General features: G+C 42.7%; 2 protein-coding genes across 2 annotated transcripts in view; one reads left to right on the top strand and one right to left on the bottom strand.

Moving 5' to 3' along the window:
* Nucleotides 1-820: 820 nt before the first annotated feature.
* LOC310874701 (chaperone Ric-8A) lies at nucleotides 821-9,022 on the bottom strand (the record flags this gene model as incomplete). The annotated part of the gene is made up of 13 exons (XM_083787565.1): nucleotides 821-962; nucleotides 1,714-1,993; nucleotides 2,371-2,515; nucleotides 2,981-3,076; nucleotides 3,854-4,004; nucleotides 4,507-4,601; nucleotides 4,700-4,888; nucleotides 5,161-5,293; nucleotides 5,604-5,934; nucleotides 6,619-6,883; nucleotides 7,007-7,096; nucleotides 8,584-8,631; nucleotides 8,933-9,022. 13 exons carry the CDS (start codon nucleotides 9,020-9,022, stop codon nucleotides 821-823), a joined length of 2,055 nt encoding a protein of 684 aa, XP_083643691.1.
* Nucleotides 9,023-16,909: 7,887 nt separating this feature from the next.
* Nucleotides 16,910-19,984, top strand: part of LOC310875004 (transient receptor potential cation channel subfamily M member 4-like) — a 31,246-nt gene continuing 28,171 nt past the window's right edge. The window contains exon 1 of the mRNA XM_083788009.1: nucleotides 16,910-17,164. Coding sequence (XP_083644135.1) covers nucleotides 17,099-17,164 — 66 coding nt within the window. The 5' untranslated portion in view covers nucleotides 16,910-17,098. The remainder of the gene's footprint in view (nucleotides 17,165-19,984) is intronic.

The following is a 19,984-nucleotide window of genomic DNA, read 5'->3' as shown; positions in this document are numbered from 1 at the left end:
AACATACAGTTTGTTCTTAAGATTTGTGTCGTGTGGTCAGTAGGTCTAATGGTGTAGCGTCTAAATCAGTTGTTCTCCAACATTCCTCAAGCTTTCAAGCTCACTACGTGTTGCATTGCAAGTTTGTATAATGTTTTAATAGGCAAAATCTCCCAAGGATCCCTGGGGGTTCCTTGGGAGATTTCAGCTTTTGCCTGAGAAAAAGGCCAGGAAGCCTCTTATTGACTGGACTGTAAAGCCCAACACACACCGGCTCCGTCCGACGCGGCGCGACGCGTTGCTGCACGGCGCCGCCTGGAAAATAGAACTGGTTCTATCGGCGCGCCAGGCGAGGCTCCAGCGCGCGTCGGACGCCGCCGGTGTGCGATAGGTTAATTGAAAATAATGGAGGCGGCTGTTTTGACGCGCGGCGGTCGCAGACGGTGTGTGATGGGCTTGACATGGACTGTTTGGTCCACGGTTGGTCTAAGGAGGTCTGTGGTTGGTCAATTCATATGTCTGTCACACTTTGCCTTTTCTTATGGGGTGGTCCTCAACCACTTTTCCATCGTTCTGCAATCAGATTGGTGCTACACATCGAGTCTGTATTCAAATAAAACAAAATGTTTTTGTATTTTTGTATTATTGTAATGTTTTGTATTTTCTCTTGTGTGCATCAAACATTTCCTTAGATTCTACCCATAACTTTAAAAGAACAGTATAAAACAGTAACCAAAAGTATTGTATACTGGAAAGAAACATATTATTATATACATATAGTATAGGGTATTTATAAAAAAAGAAAAGAACCAACAAAAACAAAACATACAGTAGATAAAAGTCATTCCTGCTGGCGTTCATCTGCCTCTGTGTCACTGTCGGCGCCAGACTCTTCTTCCTCAGCCAGCAAGGTGTTCCTCAAGCCTGACATGGGAACAAGCTTTCCTTCTGCATCCAATCTCATTGGCTGGATAATATTTTCCCTGCCAACGCAACAGATAAGCCCATAAAATAAGATAGTAATAATAATCATAAACAGTACAACTTAATTTTGACACAGTTCACAAAACAAATCCTGCGTGTTAACAACTTGAACCCGGGTGTGCCTTTTTTGGGCATGTCATTGTAGGTGAAAATCTTCAAGAACTTTTGAAAATATTCAAGTTCAAAACACATGAGCTTGTAGATAAGCTATTTTTCAATGAAGATTTTATAAACAGTATTATGCACAATGTGCCACCCATTACTGCACTACCGACTACCGAGCCCATACTGTAGGGGTATATGGAATGGATATTAACTGATGTATTACTTACATAACCAATATTCGCTTATTAAATGGATCTCTAATCCACGTATTCCATTTAAGGATTGTTGTATCACCATGGGGAGAAACAATTGTTGAATAAAAAAAACGGTTGCCCCAAAATAAGCTCGTCCCTGGTGAAAGACGTCGGAACGGTCAGACCCACGTATGTCTGGCAAACAAGGTCTACTCGCCCCAGTCAAATCCGGCGAGCTCGGAACAGTTAGTTGGGCAAGAGTTTCACCCAGGTGGGACGAATAGTCATCTGCTGGGGAAGAGCGATCCGCTCAAAATATGGGGGCGAGCGTGATTTTGGGGCGAGCGTTCCAGTTACCAACAAATTGACCATGTACATGCAGTAAATTAATGGAGTCTCGTCTATTAGGCGTGTATCTCTAATATAAAAGCTTCCTCAGTATAAAACTGACCTGGACAGTTTACTGAAAAGCGTGACCAGCCTTTCAGCCTCCTCTTCTTTTTCTTCCTCCGTCATCCCTTCCATGGGGTCCGGCTGCTCCGCTTCAACACGCCCCGTTACTGGGTTTACACGGCTTTTGACCTGCCGGTATTCTTCTGTGTCTGAGTCTGAGTCGCTGGAATACTGGGTCGTGGAGCTTGAGCCTTTTGGCCTCTCACCTCCCAGCAGGCCCCTGGTGGCCAGCAGGCCTGCTGCGTTGCCATAGCCCGTGTATTTGACGAAACGGCCCACTAGAGGGAAAAGGTGGTGCTTGAGAAAACATGCACAAACGCTAGTGGTCACTATGTCCGCCAAGCCGGAATGGGGCCGCGGGGCGGGCAGGGATTATGTTTTTGCACACACACACTCTTAGTAGGCCAAGGAAGAACCTCCACCCAAATTGTTTCAGATTGGCTTCATGGTGGCGCTATGACAGGAGGACACATAAGTGTTAGCCAATAACTTGAACCGCGGGTTATGGAATCATGACGCACAAATCGGTAAAAAAAATCGTTCTGATTTTAATGTGTTTTCAACGTGTGATCAATGTGATCAAAGCCATTAGAGGCCTGTCTGGAGCTGTACAGTGAATGTTTGGTACTGTATTTGCTGTGAGTGATGGTCTCACCATTTTCTTTGCAGAGAACAAAGATGAGGTCAGCAGCGCAGTGTTTAAGGTCTGTGTCCATGTGGGTCATGAGGCGGATCAGACGGCTCTTAACTGTACTTCCCTCCTCTGGCCTCACAGACACATCTCTCAGTGGGGGCAGGATCTGATGAAAGCCAGGGTAGGATTGCAATTGAATTCACTATATACTGTGTATACAGTACACACACACACACACACACACACACACACACACACACACACACACACACACACAGAGTATATTTGTTCTAACCCCATTTGATATATTACAGCCAAAATAGTGTTTCTCTTTAACCTCTTGAACCCTAGCATCCCGATTTGCCGGAAATAAGACGACTTACAAGCTCACACAGTGTCGCTTTGGACTGCAAGGAAAAACACATCCTCAGCCAACAGCCTCAGCTGTATAGGCTGTACAGAGTCAGACCGTCCTGCACCCCATAACCCATATTTCTGTCCATTTTCTGCCCACGGTCCTCTCCAACAACCTAATGTACCAATGTATTGAAGTTGAATGTGAAAAACGCTGTCACTGCACTGCAGTGAAGCTGAGTCTATTTGACAGGCTGTGTGGTTTTGTCTGCCTTACATGGTTTCTGACGTAGCGTCGTGTTTCTCTGTGGGCTCGGCAGCTCTCAATCAGGAGGTTGAGGACGGGGGTCAAATTCTCTTTCATCTTGTCCTCCTGAAAGACAGACAAACATGTAACACACAACACGCATCTGTCTTATTTCAATATTGGCCCATCATTCCTCCATATTATGCACACAAGTTCCCTAAATATGTGTGCTTGCTCTGAAGTGTGTGTAGTTTTCATATGACATACAGACAGCAGTACATGTACTGTATGTCAATAGAGCAAAGAGAACCAAATGGACCCTTACAGGTGGGTCGATTTGGTTCTATTTGTATACAGTATAGATTTGTGTTGATAGTGTAGATAAGCCAAATGGCTTAATCATTAGGCGATGGATCCCAGTCAAGGACCCCCAGTTTCATATGCCCCAATGCATATCTTTGCTGTCAGGCAGAAACCTCCTATCTCCATATTCTAACTTTTGGGATTTTTTCCATCTACTTGATCATGCTATACAGCATCACACAGAAGTAGAGGGGTAGCAGATCCACAGGCTCGGGAGACTTACATTATCTGCTACTTTTGCTATTTTGGAATTGGAATCCTGAAAAGTAACAGTTTTGGACAAATGAGGTTTCCACCCAACAGAGATGATGAAACTGGGGATCCAAGTTAAAAAGGTTGAGTGTCTGTGTCATATACTGCAGTAAAATAGCTTGCCCATTCACATTGGCTGCTACCTGCCTTTCTGTTTTTGCAACAAAAGCTGTATGTATGGCGCAACGCAGATGGTGTTTTTTCTTTTTATTACATTTTTTGCTCCATCTTCTACTGTTGCCCATCCTAAATACATCTTCTAATCTTTCACTCTCTGCCCAACCTCACCAATTCCAGACGTCTTTCCATGAACTCAAGGAGGAGGAGAACACAGTCCATGTTCACCCCCTCGCTCTGCTGGGAGTCGGGAACCGGGGGGGTAGACAACAACACATCCAGACACTGTAGAGGTACAGCTGACAGCAGGTTGACTGTGTGGCTATGGGAGGCGGGGGGGTCATGCAAGGAGAACAGATAGAAAGGGAGGAAGGAGCATAACAAGAATAATTACTCTATGTGCTGCTGGGTAGCTTAACCTATAACAATACATAATGTATCACTATTACTAATCAAAATCTACAATGCTAGTATAAATAAAGATATTAAATAATTGTAGTGGAGTACATTGTATTTGCCTCTGAGGTGTTAGTAGAGTAGAAAAGTATAACATTTAATATACCTGTACCTCAACCTTTACACAATACAGTACATACAGTAGTTACTTTCCACCACTGTGTGGATCATACGACAAAGGATAGCTAATTAGGCTCTGGCGAGACAGGACAGTGCCACCTGAGGTGTCGACAAGCCCTTTGATGTAACCTTCATCTAACCAAATTGTACTGTTTGAGATTGATAATACCCTTTGCCACAGAGATTTGGCAGTATATCATAAACCTCTCATTGATTATGTCGCCCATGTTCATTGTTCACTCTCTCACCCCAGCAGTTCATCAGTGTCGTCTGTCAGCACGCAAGGCCTCATCATGCAGAGACGAAGTACTGCCACTAGGTGTCGGTAGAGATCTGCGTTTTCCTGAGAAAGAAGGTAAAGCCACCATACAACTAGATTTAAACCACCATACTTAACAGCAACTGAGAATTAAACCCCTGTTCAGTTAGAAATCCACTGACCGCTTCTAGCTCCTGATTGTGAGCGCTGTGGGTGATGTTAAAGAGGATTTTGAGGATCTCTACAGCACGCTGAGATGCTTCGAAAGAGATGGGGGCCACTGCTGGACCCAGAACCGCCTCATACTGGTTCTTCCATTCTATCTCAAGACAATGCTCTAGAGTCGCTGTGAGGATGGACACCCCTCCTGCCTGGATCAATACAACAGGGAGAGAACATTTTCATGTCAAAGGAATTGATACGTATTTGTCTGCGGACCCCATTTGAAAATATATTATATGCCATGTTTTAAAAAATAGCAGATTGACACAACGACTTTATAGTTGATACATAAAGTTAAGTCTGCTATTTCACCTCAAAGGAACACAGCTACACCCTTCTGTGGGTCTGCACAAACTTATAGGACAGTCAGTGTTAAGAATAAAATAAAATTAAACTTGACATAATATAGGTTATATTTAACCTGCTGAAGCTGAACTCTCAGTTCAGGCCGCAGTGCAGTCATGAGGAACATGAGGCGTAATTCATAGAACTGAACACTGGAGGGTGCTAGGTAGGCGCTTTTAGACAGGCTTTCTGTAAGATCACTCAGAATCCTGGGGAAAAGGAAAGGCGTTAATTGGCAGCCAGGTAATATCATGATACCAAAGGTCGTGAGGAATATTACAATAAGATAGAATATAGCTTAATTATAATATAGAATAAGGCAAGTCTTCCTGGGGAGGATGCTCTTGTGTATCCTCCCTCCTCGATCCTCAGTCCTCTAAACACAACATGGTGCACCAGTACGACTTCGGGTTCAAGTGAGGAGCGAGGAAATAATAAATAATAAATCTGGGATGCAGGCTGCATGTGTGTGTGCGTGTGTGTGTGTTTGTGTGTGTGTGTGTGGCCCCATGACCCCACCTCAGGGTGCTGAACCTCTCTTGGGCCCAGGTGCTGTTGTACATCATATTGCACAACACCTTCATCGCTTCCTTCCTCAGCTCCTCCTCTGCTGTCACTCTGTCCTCATCCACCTCTTCGTCCTTCTTGCTCTCTCTGCGGTCTTTCCTCCCGCGCTCCAAGGCCCTGTGGTTGCTGCTGCTGCCCCTGTGTGTGTCATTGACACTGGCAGGTTGGCTACCGCACCCGCCACATCCTTCCGGGTCTCCGTTGTTGCTGTTGCTAAAGTCACTCTTGGCGTCTGCGTCGAGTGTAACGCACTCGTCATCCTCCTCACCGTCTTCCATCTCACCTAGGGGTGCAACAGTTAATCAAACTGATATGTTTTTTTCTTTAAAAAAACAAAAACTAAGTGTTAAATTTCTTTATATTCTGATAGTACCGTAGCATTGGTATACACAGTTTGTTCAGTAACAGGGGTCTCCTTGATTCTCCAGCTCTTGATTAAACATAAATGCAATTTCAGGTCAAGATACCAATTGTTGATTGATACCAATAAGGAGAGAGAACTTATACAGGATACAGATTAAACACATGATATTGGAAGTGATATGACAGAATGAAATGAGCAGACAAATTGGAACTGTAACAGTATAAAATTGAAGCTGACAAATGGAAATTGTATTTTCTGTTTGTAAAAAATCTGGAGAGATGGCGAGACCCCTATTACAGAACAAACACTCTATAATGATTACTATCAAATAATAGTCAATACTTTTTTGGGTATGTTAGTGTTGACAAAAATGTACAATAGTCTATCTACAAGCTCACAATACATCTACACAAGCAACACGTTCCGTGCTTCTAGATCATCTATTTTCACTATTTTTGCACAACGTTGTTTTGCAATGAAATAGGTCTTAAGAAGTTGATCGCTGATCTATAAATAAATAATAATTGCTTCCTGATTAATCGATCAATCAAAAAAGTCATTGATTGCTAAGAAGATAATTGATAGTTGCAGCCCTAATCTCACCCTCATGGTCATCACTATTGTGTGCCTGTTTAGCTTCAGCGAGGGCGGTAATGATGTCGTCATAATTGTCAGATTCAGATTCTTCAGCGTTGTCACTGGAGGTCAGTCCAGCCAGCCTGGTCAGTGTTAGCAGAGCGCTGTCGGTGAGCAGGGGACTCAGAACTTTTTTATCCCTGGAGAGGATCCGTAATGTGACTAGACAAACTCTCAGCAGACGAGATTTAACTCCTGCACGAATGAACCTCACCAGTACAGCCGCTAAATTCTGAGGACACAAAGAGAAAAGTTGATATTATGGGCTAGTTAATTTATGTTTTAAGAAAGAAAGAAAGTTTTACTGGTTTGTTGGTTAAACTTTGCAACAGGAGGAAGTGACATCATCAGGTACCTGTCTTAGGATGAGGTTGTGATCCTTTTCGTCATGCTCATCACTGTCAAATTCTGACTCCACATACTTCCTCACTTTATTCTTCCTGAACTGATCATGTGAGACAAATCAATTATTAAGGCTCGCATAAGCGTGTGTAACATAGGCCTGCATAATTCATCGTATCTGTTTGGCAGAAACCTTGTATTTCCAAAACCTCAAAACCTTCACGAAATAGCACATCTACAAGCTCTCAACACATTGCATCGCGACATATTGTGGAAGTATAAAACGTGGTATTATTTCTTGCAAAAACAATATATAAAATAAAAAAGATACTACTGGTTTGCACCTGACAGTGACTATGCTCTTTGAGGTTAATGTTTTGTAAACAACAACAATATTTACCTCATCTAATTTTCTTTGCTGCAGAAGACCGTCCATTTTCAGTCAGCAACAGCATGTAATGGGTTGGGGTGGGGGGGGGCAATGACAATATTGGTGTTCATTAGCAGCATGGCAAGATAAAGCTGAGAGTGTAGGAAAGACACAACACACAGTACAGTATGTTCACTAATTCAATAACACTGGTTGCGCTTAATCTGCTTGAGCATACAAGGAGAGGGGATCAGGGTCAACTGATACAGCAGAACTCTTAATCACAGATGATGTCTTCGGGGAGGGGTGGGGTGGGAGGAGCCTCTTTTGTGGGAGGGGTGGGTGACTGCAGAATAATTATTCATTATACTATGTTGTTTTTATGGTTGCTTTTATATCTATCCTTTATATTTGACCATATACTCCACTAGTCCTTATAGCTATTGTTTTGGTTTCAGCCTGTCTTGTTATGGTTCAGCTTGTCCTTGAAGCAGCTAGTAAAATATTGTCTGTTCCCTGTGCTGTGCTCCTTGTACTTCTCCCCATGATATCATGTACATTAAAGCATGGCCATGACAACCTAGAATATTGTCTCAGACTCCCATTGCCTCATCAATAATTACGGGTTGATCCAGAATTCCACAACATGGACACCATCTCCAGTTTTCTATTTGCTTTTTAGCCCCATTAGCAGCAGGGCTCTTGTGCTTGGTTGGTCCCCAACTTTGATACTAAACAACATACTGTATCTCAAAAACGTATGGGTTCACCTGTACACCTTCATGATACCCAGAAAATGACGCCTAATACTTTTGGTGCCCCCATGCATGGTCTTCCATCTGACCTAATTTCTCCTTTCATTGTCAATGGCAAATATGACAAATTTGCACGTTGACAAGAGCGCCCCACACTTCACACAGGTGTGATTTTACATTTAAATGTGGCCTATATTTGCCATTGTATATAATTTATCTGGGTTATTGGTATCGGCCACTTCAGTTATTTACTTAATATATATATTTAAGTTAAGTTATTTGTCATACCTACTCCATGCAATTGTTTACAAAGCCTAAATAGATGTCAGGGAATGAGTTACTGCGTAGCCTGTGTTGAGAGGCGCTTACGTGCGCTTTCAGGAAACGCCTGTAACATAAGGCAAGCCTTCGTAAGGACCACACGTAAGGCAAAACCCGGTTCTACAGCTAGTGAACCATACTTACTTTCCTTCGGTCCCTCTCTTCTACGTCGAAGAAGAAGCACTGAGCATACTAAAATAAAAAATATATAAATATTTGTAAGTCATCATACGAAGAATTGTCTGGAATATTACAGGTCTAATAATATAGAATAAGGCAAGTCTTCCTGGGAGGATGCTCTTGTGTATCCCCCCTCCTCGATCCTCACTCCTGAAAATGGTGCACCAGTATGACTTCTGGTTCAAGTGAGGAGCGAGGAAATAAGAAATAAGAAATCTGGGTTGCAGTGTCTCTCTGTGACACACACACACACACACACACACACACACACAGTGTGTGTGTGTGTGTGTGTGTGTGTGTACATGCGTCTGACCTCTGTATTGAACTCCTGTAGTTGTGTTTGAACGCCACCTCCATTCCCCTCCCTGATGCATAGGATTATCTTCTCCACGTCCAAGTCCATGCTTCCTAGACACCCAAACCCACGCACACGCACACACACACACACACACACACACACACACACACACACACACACACACACACACACACACACACACACACACACACACACACACACACACACACACACACACACACACACACACACACACACACACACAGGGGAAGTGAATCCCGGCCATAACAAAAGTAACATTGCAGAAGGATTTGTTAACTGTGTTTAGACAGCACTAAACTGAGCATAATGACAATAAGCACATCATCAACATAGACTGTTTGTTTGCTTTTCATTAATTAATTCTTTATTTAACCACGATTAAAAATGTGTAAAAAGGATGCACTACCTAGCACTCATGTAATTCCTATGAATGTTGTGTCTTGTGTTTTTTTTATTACAACGCAGACATTTAAGCAAAGACAGATTCTTTGCTCGGGATTATGCACACACACACACACACACACACACACACACACACACACACACGTTATCACTCCATACAGTATGTTAACTTCATGTAATCTTACCTTTATCAGATAAATGTGGATGAGCGGGTGTTCACCACGACGTACAGTATGTAGTACCACCTTCAACACTCACACTTGTTTGTGTAAATCTCCCTTCAAAATATGCTCAATTCTAATACATAATGGCTGTTCTGCACGCAATCTAACGCTCTCTCTCTCTCCCTCCCTACCTCACTGTCTCTCTCTCTCTCTCTCTCTCTCTCTCTCCCTCCCTACCTCACTGTCTCTCTCTCTCTCTCTCTTCGTCCCTCTAATCCTAGAGATACAGGAACCATGGAGTGGTTATGATTATAATCCACTAATGGACTTTAATTCTATCTCTCAGCATATTTACCCCCACCCCCCTAAGCCCTAACTAGTGTCTCAGTGTCTCACACACAGCACATTTTGAACACCATATAGCTGTGACCTATCTTTACCTTGATACAGTCTCTTTTACTGTACATCCACAAGATAAGACTGAACTATGCTTCTGTCTACAAAAGCAACAACTTGAGCACAGCAAAGATAAAGGCATTGTAATTTTCCATCACACACTCTCTCTTTTGTTATCATATCCACCATCTTTAACGGAAATCTCTCACTCCCCTGACAATCACTAAAATAACCATCAAGGTTTTGTTGACACTGCCTGCATAGCTATTGCATAACCATATTGATTGAAGCTATTGACAGACAGCCTCATCCCTAATTAAGAGATGCAGGATCCCCAAAATATTTATCTTTTGCAGCTGCTAGTTTCAAGCACACACGTGTGCCTTATGTATTTCATTGAAATTAAATCAAAGGAATAATTACATAATGAGTCATATTATATGCATGTCCTTAATCTTCAGTTCCACTAGATGGAGTCATTTCATCTTTATATGCCAACTCGTTTGTTATTTCTTACCAACCAGGTGTATAATGTTTCCTCTTGAGTAAGTTTTGAAATCACACTCTCAAACAGAAGCGCAAACAGAGTGCCAATGGAAAGACGTCTTGTAACAATGGAAGAAAACAAATATTTATTTATTATTTTGTTGATATTCTTAAATATTTTCCTAGTAAACACCTGTTTCCCCTGTCCAGTACATATATCTCCTTCGAACACTTAACCTATACGTACTTCCACAATTAACTGTGTCTTTCATCCCCTTGGTTTAACCGGTACTCCGGAGTCAGGAGTCAAATATTGCATGTGAGAAAGGTGACATGGAAGTTTCTGAGAGGGTGACATGGAAGTGTGTGACAGGTCTTCCTGCCAGGATGCTTACTGTTATGCCCTGTGGGTAAAGGAAACTGGGTGGGGGAGTGGGGGCAGCTTTTGAACAACAGGATGTGCCCTGCGTCAGCAACGATAGTGGGAGCAACGGCAGACAAGTCCTGACAAAGTCCTCTCATAGTAGTATACTAGGAAACTGTCAATTTGTACGTTTGAAGAATCCATAGGAACTTGAGACCTTAGATTCATAACAAACCAGAGCATGTAGAGTCGTGACCTTTATGAACTTGAATGACTCCACTGGGATAAACCTGCAATATCCACTGGCGCATATGTTGGATGCGGTGTGATATGTCTTGTTGCACGTTGACCCACGTTGACCCTAGTGATTCAACGCATGGAATTCAATGGCCCAAACCACACCAAAGGGTCAAGACGGTTTTAGCGTTAAATCCTTGCAACCGTTTGGACCCAAGGAGTTGCATGGTGATCCCTTTGGTGTGGTTAGGGCTTTACTGTTTGGGTCTGGATGGGTTGGTGGAGGTCACAGTTTGCAGAATGCAGCGATGCTCTGTTGGAAAGGATGGAAGGGAGCCCGGATAAATGGTTCTGGGAGTTCTCCCAGAAACGATGGTTCAGAAGAAAACAATCCAGTTACTAATCAATTGTAATACTAGAATCACAAGATCATGACATCGGTAGTAACAGTTAGTAGTTGACAGTCAGTGTCAAATAAATAAATAAGTACGGGAATGTGGTGATTAAAGGTATATAGCGTAAACCGGCTGTTTTCAACAGGGGGTCCGGGGGCCCCTGGGGGAGGGGGGTGTGAAATCCTTTATTTTTGTATCAACCACTTGACAGATGGACATTTAGCCCAACAGTTCAAAATTGTCTCACATACATCATTTAAGTTGTCTATATAAGGCGATAATGACTAAAGGCCATGAATAAAATAAATGGTACACATAAATACTACATTCAATGCTACATTCAGAAAAAGAGATCTATTGCAATGGGATTTAACCTGTATGAAAAAATAAATACATTTAAATCTGCTGACTAGGCCCAGGCCGTAGCGTAACGGTCTGGGCACCGGACTGGTAATCCAGTCGCAGTGTGCCGCGGGTTCGACTCCCGGACCCGACACGGCCTTTACTGCATGTCATCCCCCCATCTCTCTCCCGTTTCCTGTCAGCCTACTGTCTGTCCCTTCAAAAATCAATAAAAGGCGTAAGCCGCAAAAAAAAAAAAAAAATCTGCTGACTAAACAAGACCGGTTAAGAAATACACTTAAAGGTATATTCAGTGATTTCACTCAAAAAACCTTAGGTTTCGTTTTTGGCTGTGGGACCCAGCCTTTCGTCCAATCAGGATAGAGAGTCAAAAACGAAACCTAAGGTTTTTTGACCCCCAGGGGTTAACTGGGGACAGGGAGGAACTCCTTATATGGCCAGCACACTCTATAGTAGGCAGGATTATCACAACAAAACAAAAAAATAGGTGATATTTGAATTAAGTGAAATCACTGAATATACCTTTAAACGATAGGAGTTTTGTGTTAAGATTTAGACTTAGTAATTTGGAGTTTATTTGTTCCGGATTTTTTTTTCTTTCTGGAAATTCCCACAACGTGCAAAGCAGCAGGTGTACAGGATTTGATCTGATGGTTTAGTCAGACCGAATGGATAGAGTCATTCAATTACGAGAATGAGTGTGCAGTGTGAGCACACAACGTGGACGATGAGCACTTAACTACTGTAACTACCTCAGTGTTTCCTAACCTGGCATCCGCCCCTCCCTTAAGGGAGCAATGAGCAAGGCCTTGTCTGTTTGGAGGTAGTCCAAAATGTTAAACATGTTGCACAAAATCATAATTGCGACCGTAGGTCACAGTTTACTGTGAACACCTGCAAAACCTGCAGTCAGTCTGTCCGTCAGTCACGCCTCGTGACACGCTCCATATATGGCCAATACAGAATTCATTACATACTGTATGTTGATCTGACCTCATCTGACCTCATCAAACCCTGTACACTCAAGACATTGCCTCCGCTGCCACCCTTAGATCTCCATATATGGAACTGTCCTGTTCTAATAATAATAATAATAATGGATTGCATTTTGACATTCCATATGTTGATCTGACCTCATCAAACACTGTACACTCAAGACACGCTCCATATATGGCCAGTACAGAATTCATTCCATATTATGCTGATCTGACCATGCCAAAGCGCCAGTGCTCGCCCAGCAGTCTGCCGTCACTCAGGCGGATGCGTGCACACAAGTGTGCGTACTGTATGTGTTTGTCGCCATGTGTGTGTGCGCGTACGTGCTTGTGTGTGTGTGTGGTGGAGAGCTCAGCTCGTACCAGTACAGTAAAGAAGGGGGGGCTCCAAGGAAAAAGATTGGGGACCAGTGTTCTATGTCTATCCTGGGTTGCACTCAGACAGTATATGGGCTCAGTATCAACTGGGACTCCATGCCTATTCATCAAAATAAAAACACAAGGCAAACTGTCTGGTCTTGGTCAGTTGGACATGCGTGCCAATGATTACTCAATGTGCTATTTTGGCTGCAAAACATGGCCAGATGTTAGTTACAGGAAAGGTACACACAATAGAGGCAAGACAGGAAACTGTGAGGGAGAGAGAAAGAGAGGGGGTTGTTAGGGAGGTGGAACCAGACAACCTGAGAACTTTAAAATGTGACATTAGCTCCCTGTGGACCTGTTATTAACAGGTAAAGCCTAATGGATCAATTTCCTGGAAAGAGGCTACTATATGACCACACACCAGGCTTGAAAGCAGCACCTGATTGTTTCTGCTATTGTTGTGTCCTAGACACATGAGGTATTCTGGAAATTGTGTGTGTGTGTGTGTGTGTGTGTGTGTGTGTGCGTGTGCGTGTGCGCGTATGCGTGTGCGTGTGCGCGTGCGTGCGTGTGTTGTTGAAGGTCATTTCAGGAATAAACACGGTGACGGCAAGGGTGACTCAAGGGATGAAGGGGCAGGAAAAAATGGGAAGCTAAAGAAAAAGCTTGGAGGACTTATTTTGGGCTGCAGGGCTTCCTGCAGGTGATGGAAATGAGAGATTCGTTTCTGGAACAATTGCTCAGCAGCAAGTATAGAGTTCTGGAGGAGATGCGGGGGGGCTGGTGACAGAGAGACAGGGGAGGGGGGTGGGGGTATAGTGCAAAAGGTGAACCAAACATAGGATTACTCAATGTAAACATAGAAGGTCAGGGTTCATTTCAAGCTGAATTACAATGTGATGTTTGAGACTATACATAGTTGTTTATGTTTACCAGCGCTCCTGTAAAAAGGCAATAAAAATGTCAAGGTCATTGATTGATGGCAAGAACGGGAGTGGATAAGAGTGTAGTGACTAATTCCTACTCCTAGACACACCCACAACCTTCTCTCTGATCCTATAAATGAGCAGAGAGGGATTCTGAGACTCAAAGATCAAACCATCAGCAGGATCTTAACTTCACTCAGAGACGCACTGTGGGATTTTGTCTTTTCTTATTGGTAAGCTTCTGCACGTGTTTGCCATTTTAATTGTCTTCAAACTCAAAGTGAAATGGAAATGTATGATTATTTTGTTATGTATTTTGTTGTGCAAATGGTTGTCTCCTATCTAAAATAAATATTTACTTGACTATATGCATGAAATACGGCTAGAATTGTGTGGATTTAAAGAATATACATGAATTTAATATTTCTTTCTACACGATAGGCCAACACAGTATGGAGATAGCCATACTGCTACTAGTGATTGTGCCCCTGACCAGCGCCTCTCCACTCAGACCTTCACACAGGTAGGTTAACCTAACTGATATGTCTACAACACAATCATCACATTATTCACCCTGGCAACTGTTTACTTCCTAGTACACACAGGTCTACAATACATCAAATAGATATATATGACAAAAAATAAATACAACGGAAAACACACTACAACCAGTTGCCCAGGAGAATCAAGTGGTATTAACAGTATCAGAGGTGCTCTCCTGGGTCAAACCCAAACGGGATAAAACAAGAGGGAAAAACAGAGGATCCTTGCGCTCAATGGTAAAATGGTCCGGAGGACTCAGCCTTTATTAAAACAAGTCTAACGCCAACATTTTCAAACTCAATCGGTCTTCATCGCCCTGATAAAGAATTGAAGACCAACATGTTGGGATTTGCCTTATTTTAATAGTCTGTTTCCAGCTCCGTTTTACCATTGTGTGCGTGGATCCTCTTGTTTCTCTCTCTCGTTTTATCCCGTTTGGTTTGAAATCCATGCACCATACAGCTTACCATAATATCTCTCTCGCTCACTCTCGACTCTCACACATGCACACAACCACGTGCACACACACGCGCGAGCGCACACACACACACACACACACACACACACACACACACACACACACACACACACCTTCAAGTATATCGCCAACGTCTCATTCTTTTTGGACCTACAGGACACAGTCAGAGAGCCTTCCTTCACAAAGCGGTGCCCAGACATTAGAGGTCACAAGGTCAAGGGCAACACAAGACAGCCATGTTCCAGAACTCAGGATTATCCCATTCCATTCAGAAGAAAAACATCAAGACATGGATGCTCTGAGAAGCAGGTAGGCCTGAGTGTGATCTTAATGGTGTAGTTATAGTAGATGTTTATTTACCTTATGGCAACTGAAGTGTTCAGACAACTACAATGCTATTTATGCAAAATCTTATGGATGAAACAGTGATTTATTTGAATATTGTATTTTTTGGCTGTTGGAAATGTATGAATTAACTTTCTTGGTTGTTTGTTCTTTATTGTGTGTTTGTCTCAAACAGCATCGCTGTGGTACCAGTGCCACGTCCAAAGCGCTCGCCCCCGCGTGGATGCCAACTTGGTACCTGTCAGCTTCACAACTTGGCCAACACATTATACCAGATTGGCAAAACCAGTGGAAAAGAGGAATCGAAAAACGCTCATGATCCACAGGGATATGGTCGATAGTGACCAAAAGAAAAGGACTTGATATCTTAAAGGAACACTTTGGCACATATGGGCCCTCAGTCCTTTTAATACATTTGCAGACAGACTGGTACTGCTCTGTGCAAGTAGCCTGGTTAATAAACCTGATTCGGTCTGGTTTATTAACCAGGCTACTGTGCGAGAGGAATTATTGTCTCCACCAGGCCGAAGGCATGTGGGGAGAGTATGTTTTGCACTCCGTCCGTCCGTGTGTCCGTCCGTGTGTCCGTGTGTCCGTGTGTCCGTGTGTCCGTGTGTCCGTGAACAGCTAATCTCGGCCACCGTTAACCCGGTCGATGCCATATTTTGCACACACACTCCCTGGATGCCAACGATGAACCTCTGCCCCAAACTTTCCAGAACGGCCTGTTATAGCGCCACCAGGAGGCCGCTTTGTGCAAAACAAGTTTTTGCACAGTACACCTACAGATTTTGTCCAAACATCACGCAAATTGGTACACAGTCTCTCTAGAGCCATTCAACGAAACGGGTCTTTCACATTTATCAGACTCCATCCTGATTGGTTAAGATTGGCTTCCAAAGTTCACAGGAGTGCTCAGTTTCAAACAAAATGCTGCAAATCATGAACACATCGCGTGATTTCCGTGAAATTGTGCACCCACATTCCCACTAGGCCGAGGACGAAATGCCACATGAACAATTTCAACTCAGCCTCAAGGTGGCGCTATAACTGGCCGAAAAGTGTTTTTACCTCTAACTGCACGGATCTGTGGATAACCTGGTGGAGACCTGTGCCCAGAAGGGCACTTTTTCTAGTTTGACTGATATTTCCGAATGAAATTCCTATTCATATATATTTTTTGTGCGCCCATATAAATTATATAAACGTTCCAATATTTAAATGCATTGTAAATTAAATATTTAACTTTATTAATGATGTGTTGTTGCTTGTGTTGTTCTTTAATTAGCCTACCATCTGTTATTTTTTGTCAAGTGCAGTCATCATGAGTCATGACATGGCTGGAGTATAGCCAATTAGGTTAGTACAGTAGCCTACCATCGCAGAGCAGAGCAGACTACGGTGGATGGTCCCTCCCATTTCCCAAGTTTGTCTATCTGGATTCTTTGAAGTTACTTTTCTGTTTTCTTCAACCTCTTTAGATTCTCAGCTGAACCACCACACCCAATGCGGCGCTTCGCTTCCCCACCTTCGTTTCCGTCTCAGGCTCAGGTGGCGTTAAAACGACAGGGAATGTCATTTTACTAGTTTTGGACCCATACTCGATACAGTTAACATTTAGCAGGAAATGCAATAGAATATTAAAGTTCGTTTGGTTTACTCACGGCACCAAAAAGACCATGAGCGACAAGGAAGCAGAAGAAGACGCCGCCGGTGCCAAAATATCTAAATCTGACAAGGACCAGGTGGGCATGCAGTCATTTAGCCTAGATGAGTTATTTATGACGGTTAACATAATATTTTCCAACGAAGTTTGAACGAATGCTTAGTTTATGTGAAAAGTTATAAACGTAATATGGCAGGCAGGAATGTGCGGGCTGGTGTTTGTGTATGCTCTCTAGTATGCAAGTGAATTCACGAAGAATGATTTAACTCTTTACGCATTTTATAAAACTATAGAGTGGAAGTTACGAGTTGCCCAATACAGGGACATGACAGGTAATAACTTCCTCACTCAGCCTTGTGCACCTAGCCACCATTGCGCCAAAGTAAACATATGGATAAACAAACGTAAAACCCTGCCTGCATCTACACCATCAATCATATGCTCCAAGTATCGAAAATGTTTTTTTTTCTGAAACATAGATCTTAAACCTACGGGCCCCGGCCGGGGTAAGATCATAGACTGGTATGAACTAATTTTCACTACCATAAGTTAAGTTGTCCTGGAGGCAACATGGCAGTTACATGGCAGTCAAATCTAAACATCTACCTTTATTTCATGTCTTCTATCAATTGAAATGATGAGTTGACAAAGGGCCATCAAAATAATAAAAAGTGGTCATGTTGCTGAAATTGCCCCAGGTTAGGGGTAAATTGATCCAAGTCAAGGGGTAAATTGACACACATTTTACAAATTGTCTTATTTATATTCTTAACAGTTATTGAAACAACATAAAACCAAATAAATTCAGAACAGTGTAATATTTGCAGATGTTTATACATACAACTGCAAACACAATAAAGAACAAACGACCAAGAAAGTTAATTGTACATTTCCAGCTAAGCCAAAAAATACAACTACATTTTCTTTCTCGCATGCATGATTGGGTTCATTTTGCCCCAGAGCCAACATTTTTGTCTAGAATAATACTTAGACCATTTCTATGGGCCTCATGACTCAGCTAGGGTTACTTACTCCTACTTACCTTTGGGATCCTTGTTTACCTTTTCTGTATTTGGGGAAATGGTAACATTAAGGGTCCCTTGAATGTCAATCCATGAATCCACCCTGGTACGCACCTGTACCACTGTCTGGTCACGGACAAATAGGTTGCTTGAGTGTTGGTGAGATTGTGTGAATCGCCGTTAAGTGTTTTTATTTATAAATGTAGCTTCTCTCAAATTCTCTCTTCCTTGACTTCCGATGTCCTGCCTAGGGTGACCAGATGTCCCCCTTTGTGTGGGACAGTCCCTCATTGCCAGGACTTTTCAGGCGTCCCACAAATTGAGACCATGTCCCACATTGTGACTGGCAGGCCTCACTGCCTGAAATGCCTTAATAGTTAGTCCCCTAATAGTTGGCTCTCTTGCCTCTTTCCTGCAAGATGTGTTATTATTATGTCTGTTAAAATAACATGAGAAGTGGGGGCTTGTCTGCCCCTTGGGTATGGGGGGGTGGTCGCCCGGGCAGGGGTCTCGATGCGTTGCGTCGGGGCCGCTTCTTGGGGCGGTGGCCCTGCCGCCTGGAGGGGTGGCGGTTGCCGCCTTTGAGTGGAGCATGCATGGGTCTGCTCTTGTTGTAATGATTTGGTGCCTATGATAACTATTGTCTGCCTTTTTAATATATGTATTTATGTACTGTATGGATGTATTCCCTTATTGGGAGTCTATCAAAATTCAAAAACCACTTGTCATTATGGTTCATTGTCCTTGTCATGTCTTTGTATATTCAATCTTTTTATTTATAATAGTGTTGTGCCTGAGCTGTTTTTCTTTTCTTTTCTTTTGTTTGTTATTATGTGTAATGTCTGTTTGTCTTTAAAAACCAATAAATATAATTAAAAAAAAAAAAACATTAGAAATATCCCCAAGGCTAAGGTACCAAGTCGGCCATACCACCCATGACCAAAATTTGCATTTAAAAGAAAATGATCAGTTTGGATCTGATTCTGGTCACTAAAAGCCAAAGGGCATCGAGGGCTTTCCTGTTGTTCTGTAGCTGCTGTCTATGAGGTCTATAGTGGCTCAGTGCAGGGTGACAGGTTTGAACTGCATGGCCAAGAAACAGAACCTGTATTCTCAGTTGAGTTTCTGGTTGGTTTACATTACTGGTCAGGTCAGTGGTCGGGCTGCATTCAGGTGTTAAAATACCAACATAAATCCATGAGCCAGAGCTCCAAATGTGGGCTAATCTGGGTTCCCAGGAGTTTTTGAGACGAGATTACCAAATGAGTAGGCAAAGCCATAGAAGACATTTTTTTTAATTTTGACATCAGGCCTAAATGGGTTAAGTAAAGTACCGTATGATGACCCTTCCACAGGAGTTTTTTGATATTTACATGTTCACCTAGATGAATTGGATGACGCCTTTTTGAAAAATCACACTCAAGCGACGTTATAGTTGTCTGCAACCACTAACCAGACAGTTGTATGGGTGCATACCATGGGGAGTGACATTCAAGGGGCCCTTGATCTTCGATGTTTGTTACGCAATGTTTCCGTTAACACAAACACTCAAAATTGTCCATTCATTGTCAGTGGCATTTAATGTTTGTGTTAGGACAAAATTTGGGTTACACACACCAAAATCTGGACATAGGAGGGGTTATCGCCCCTCAACAAAACAAAAGTTGTGTATAATGTTTTCTATTTTCCCCATATGCTTCCCAACTTCACAGCCAGGTGTAAATTATGGATGGATTTAAGCAAGGTCACATGCTAACACAGTTTAAGATAAAGGGGGTGGCTCATCTTACCCTGTTCTCCACTACATGTTACATGTTTTACATCAGAAAATGTCATAACTTTGCAGTGTGCTGTAATTAACCATAACCTGTGAAAAC

The sequence above is a fragment of the Protomyctophum parallelum genome, assembly GCF_964188405.1.
Source record: "Protomyctophum parallelum genome assembly, chromosome: 17".
In the NCBI taxonomy this organism is placed as follows: Eukaryota; Metazoa; Chordata; class Actinopteri; order Myctophiformes; family Myctophidae; genus Protomyctophum; species Protomyctophum parallelum.
The sequence above is the reverse complement of the archived record's forward strand: the minus strand, read 5'-3'. Positions and strand labels throughout refer to the sequence as shown.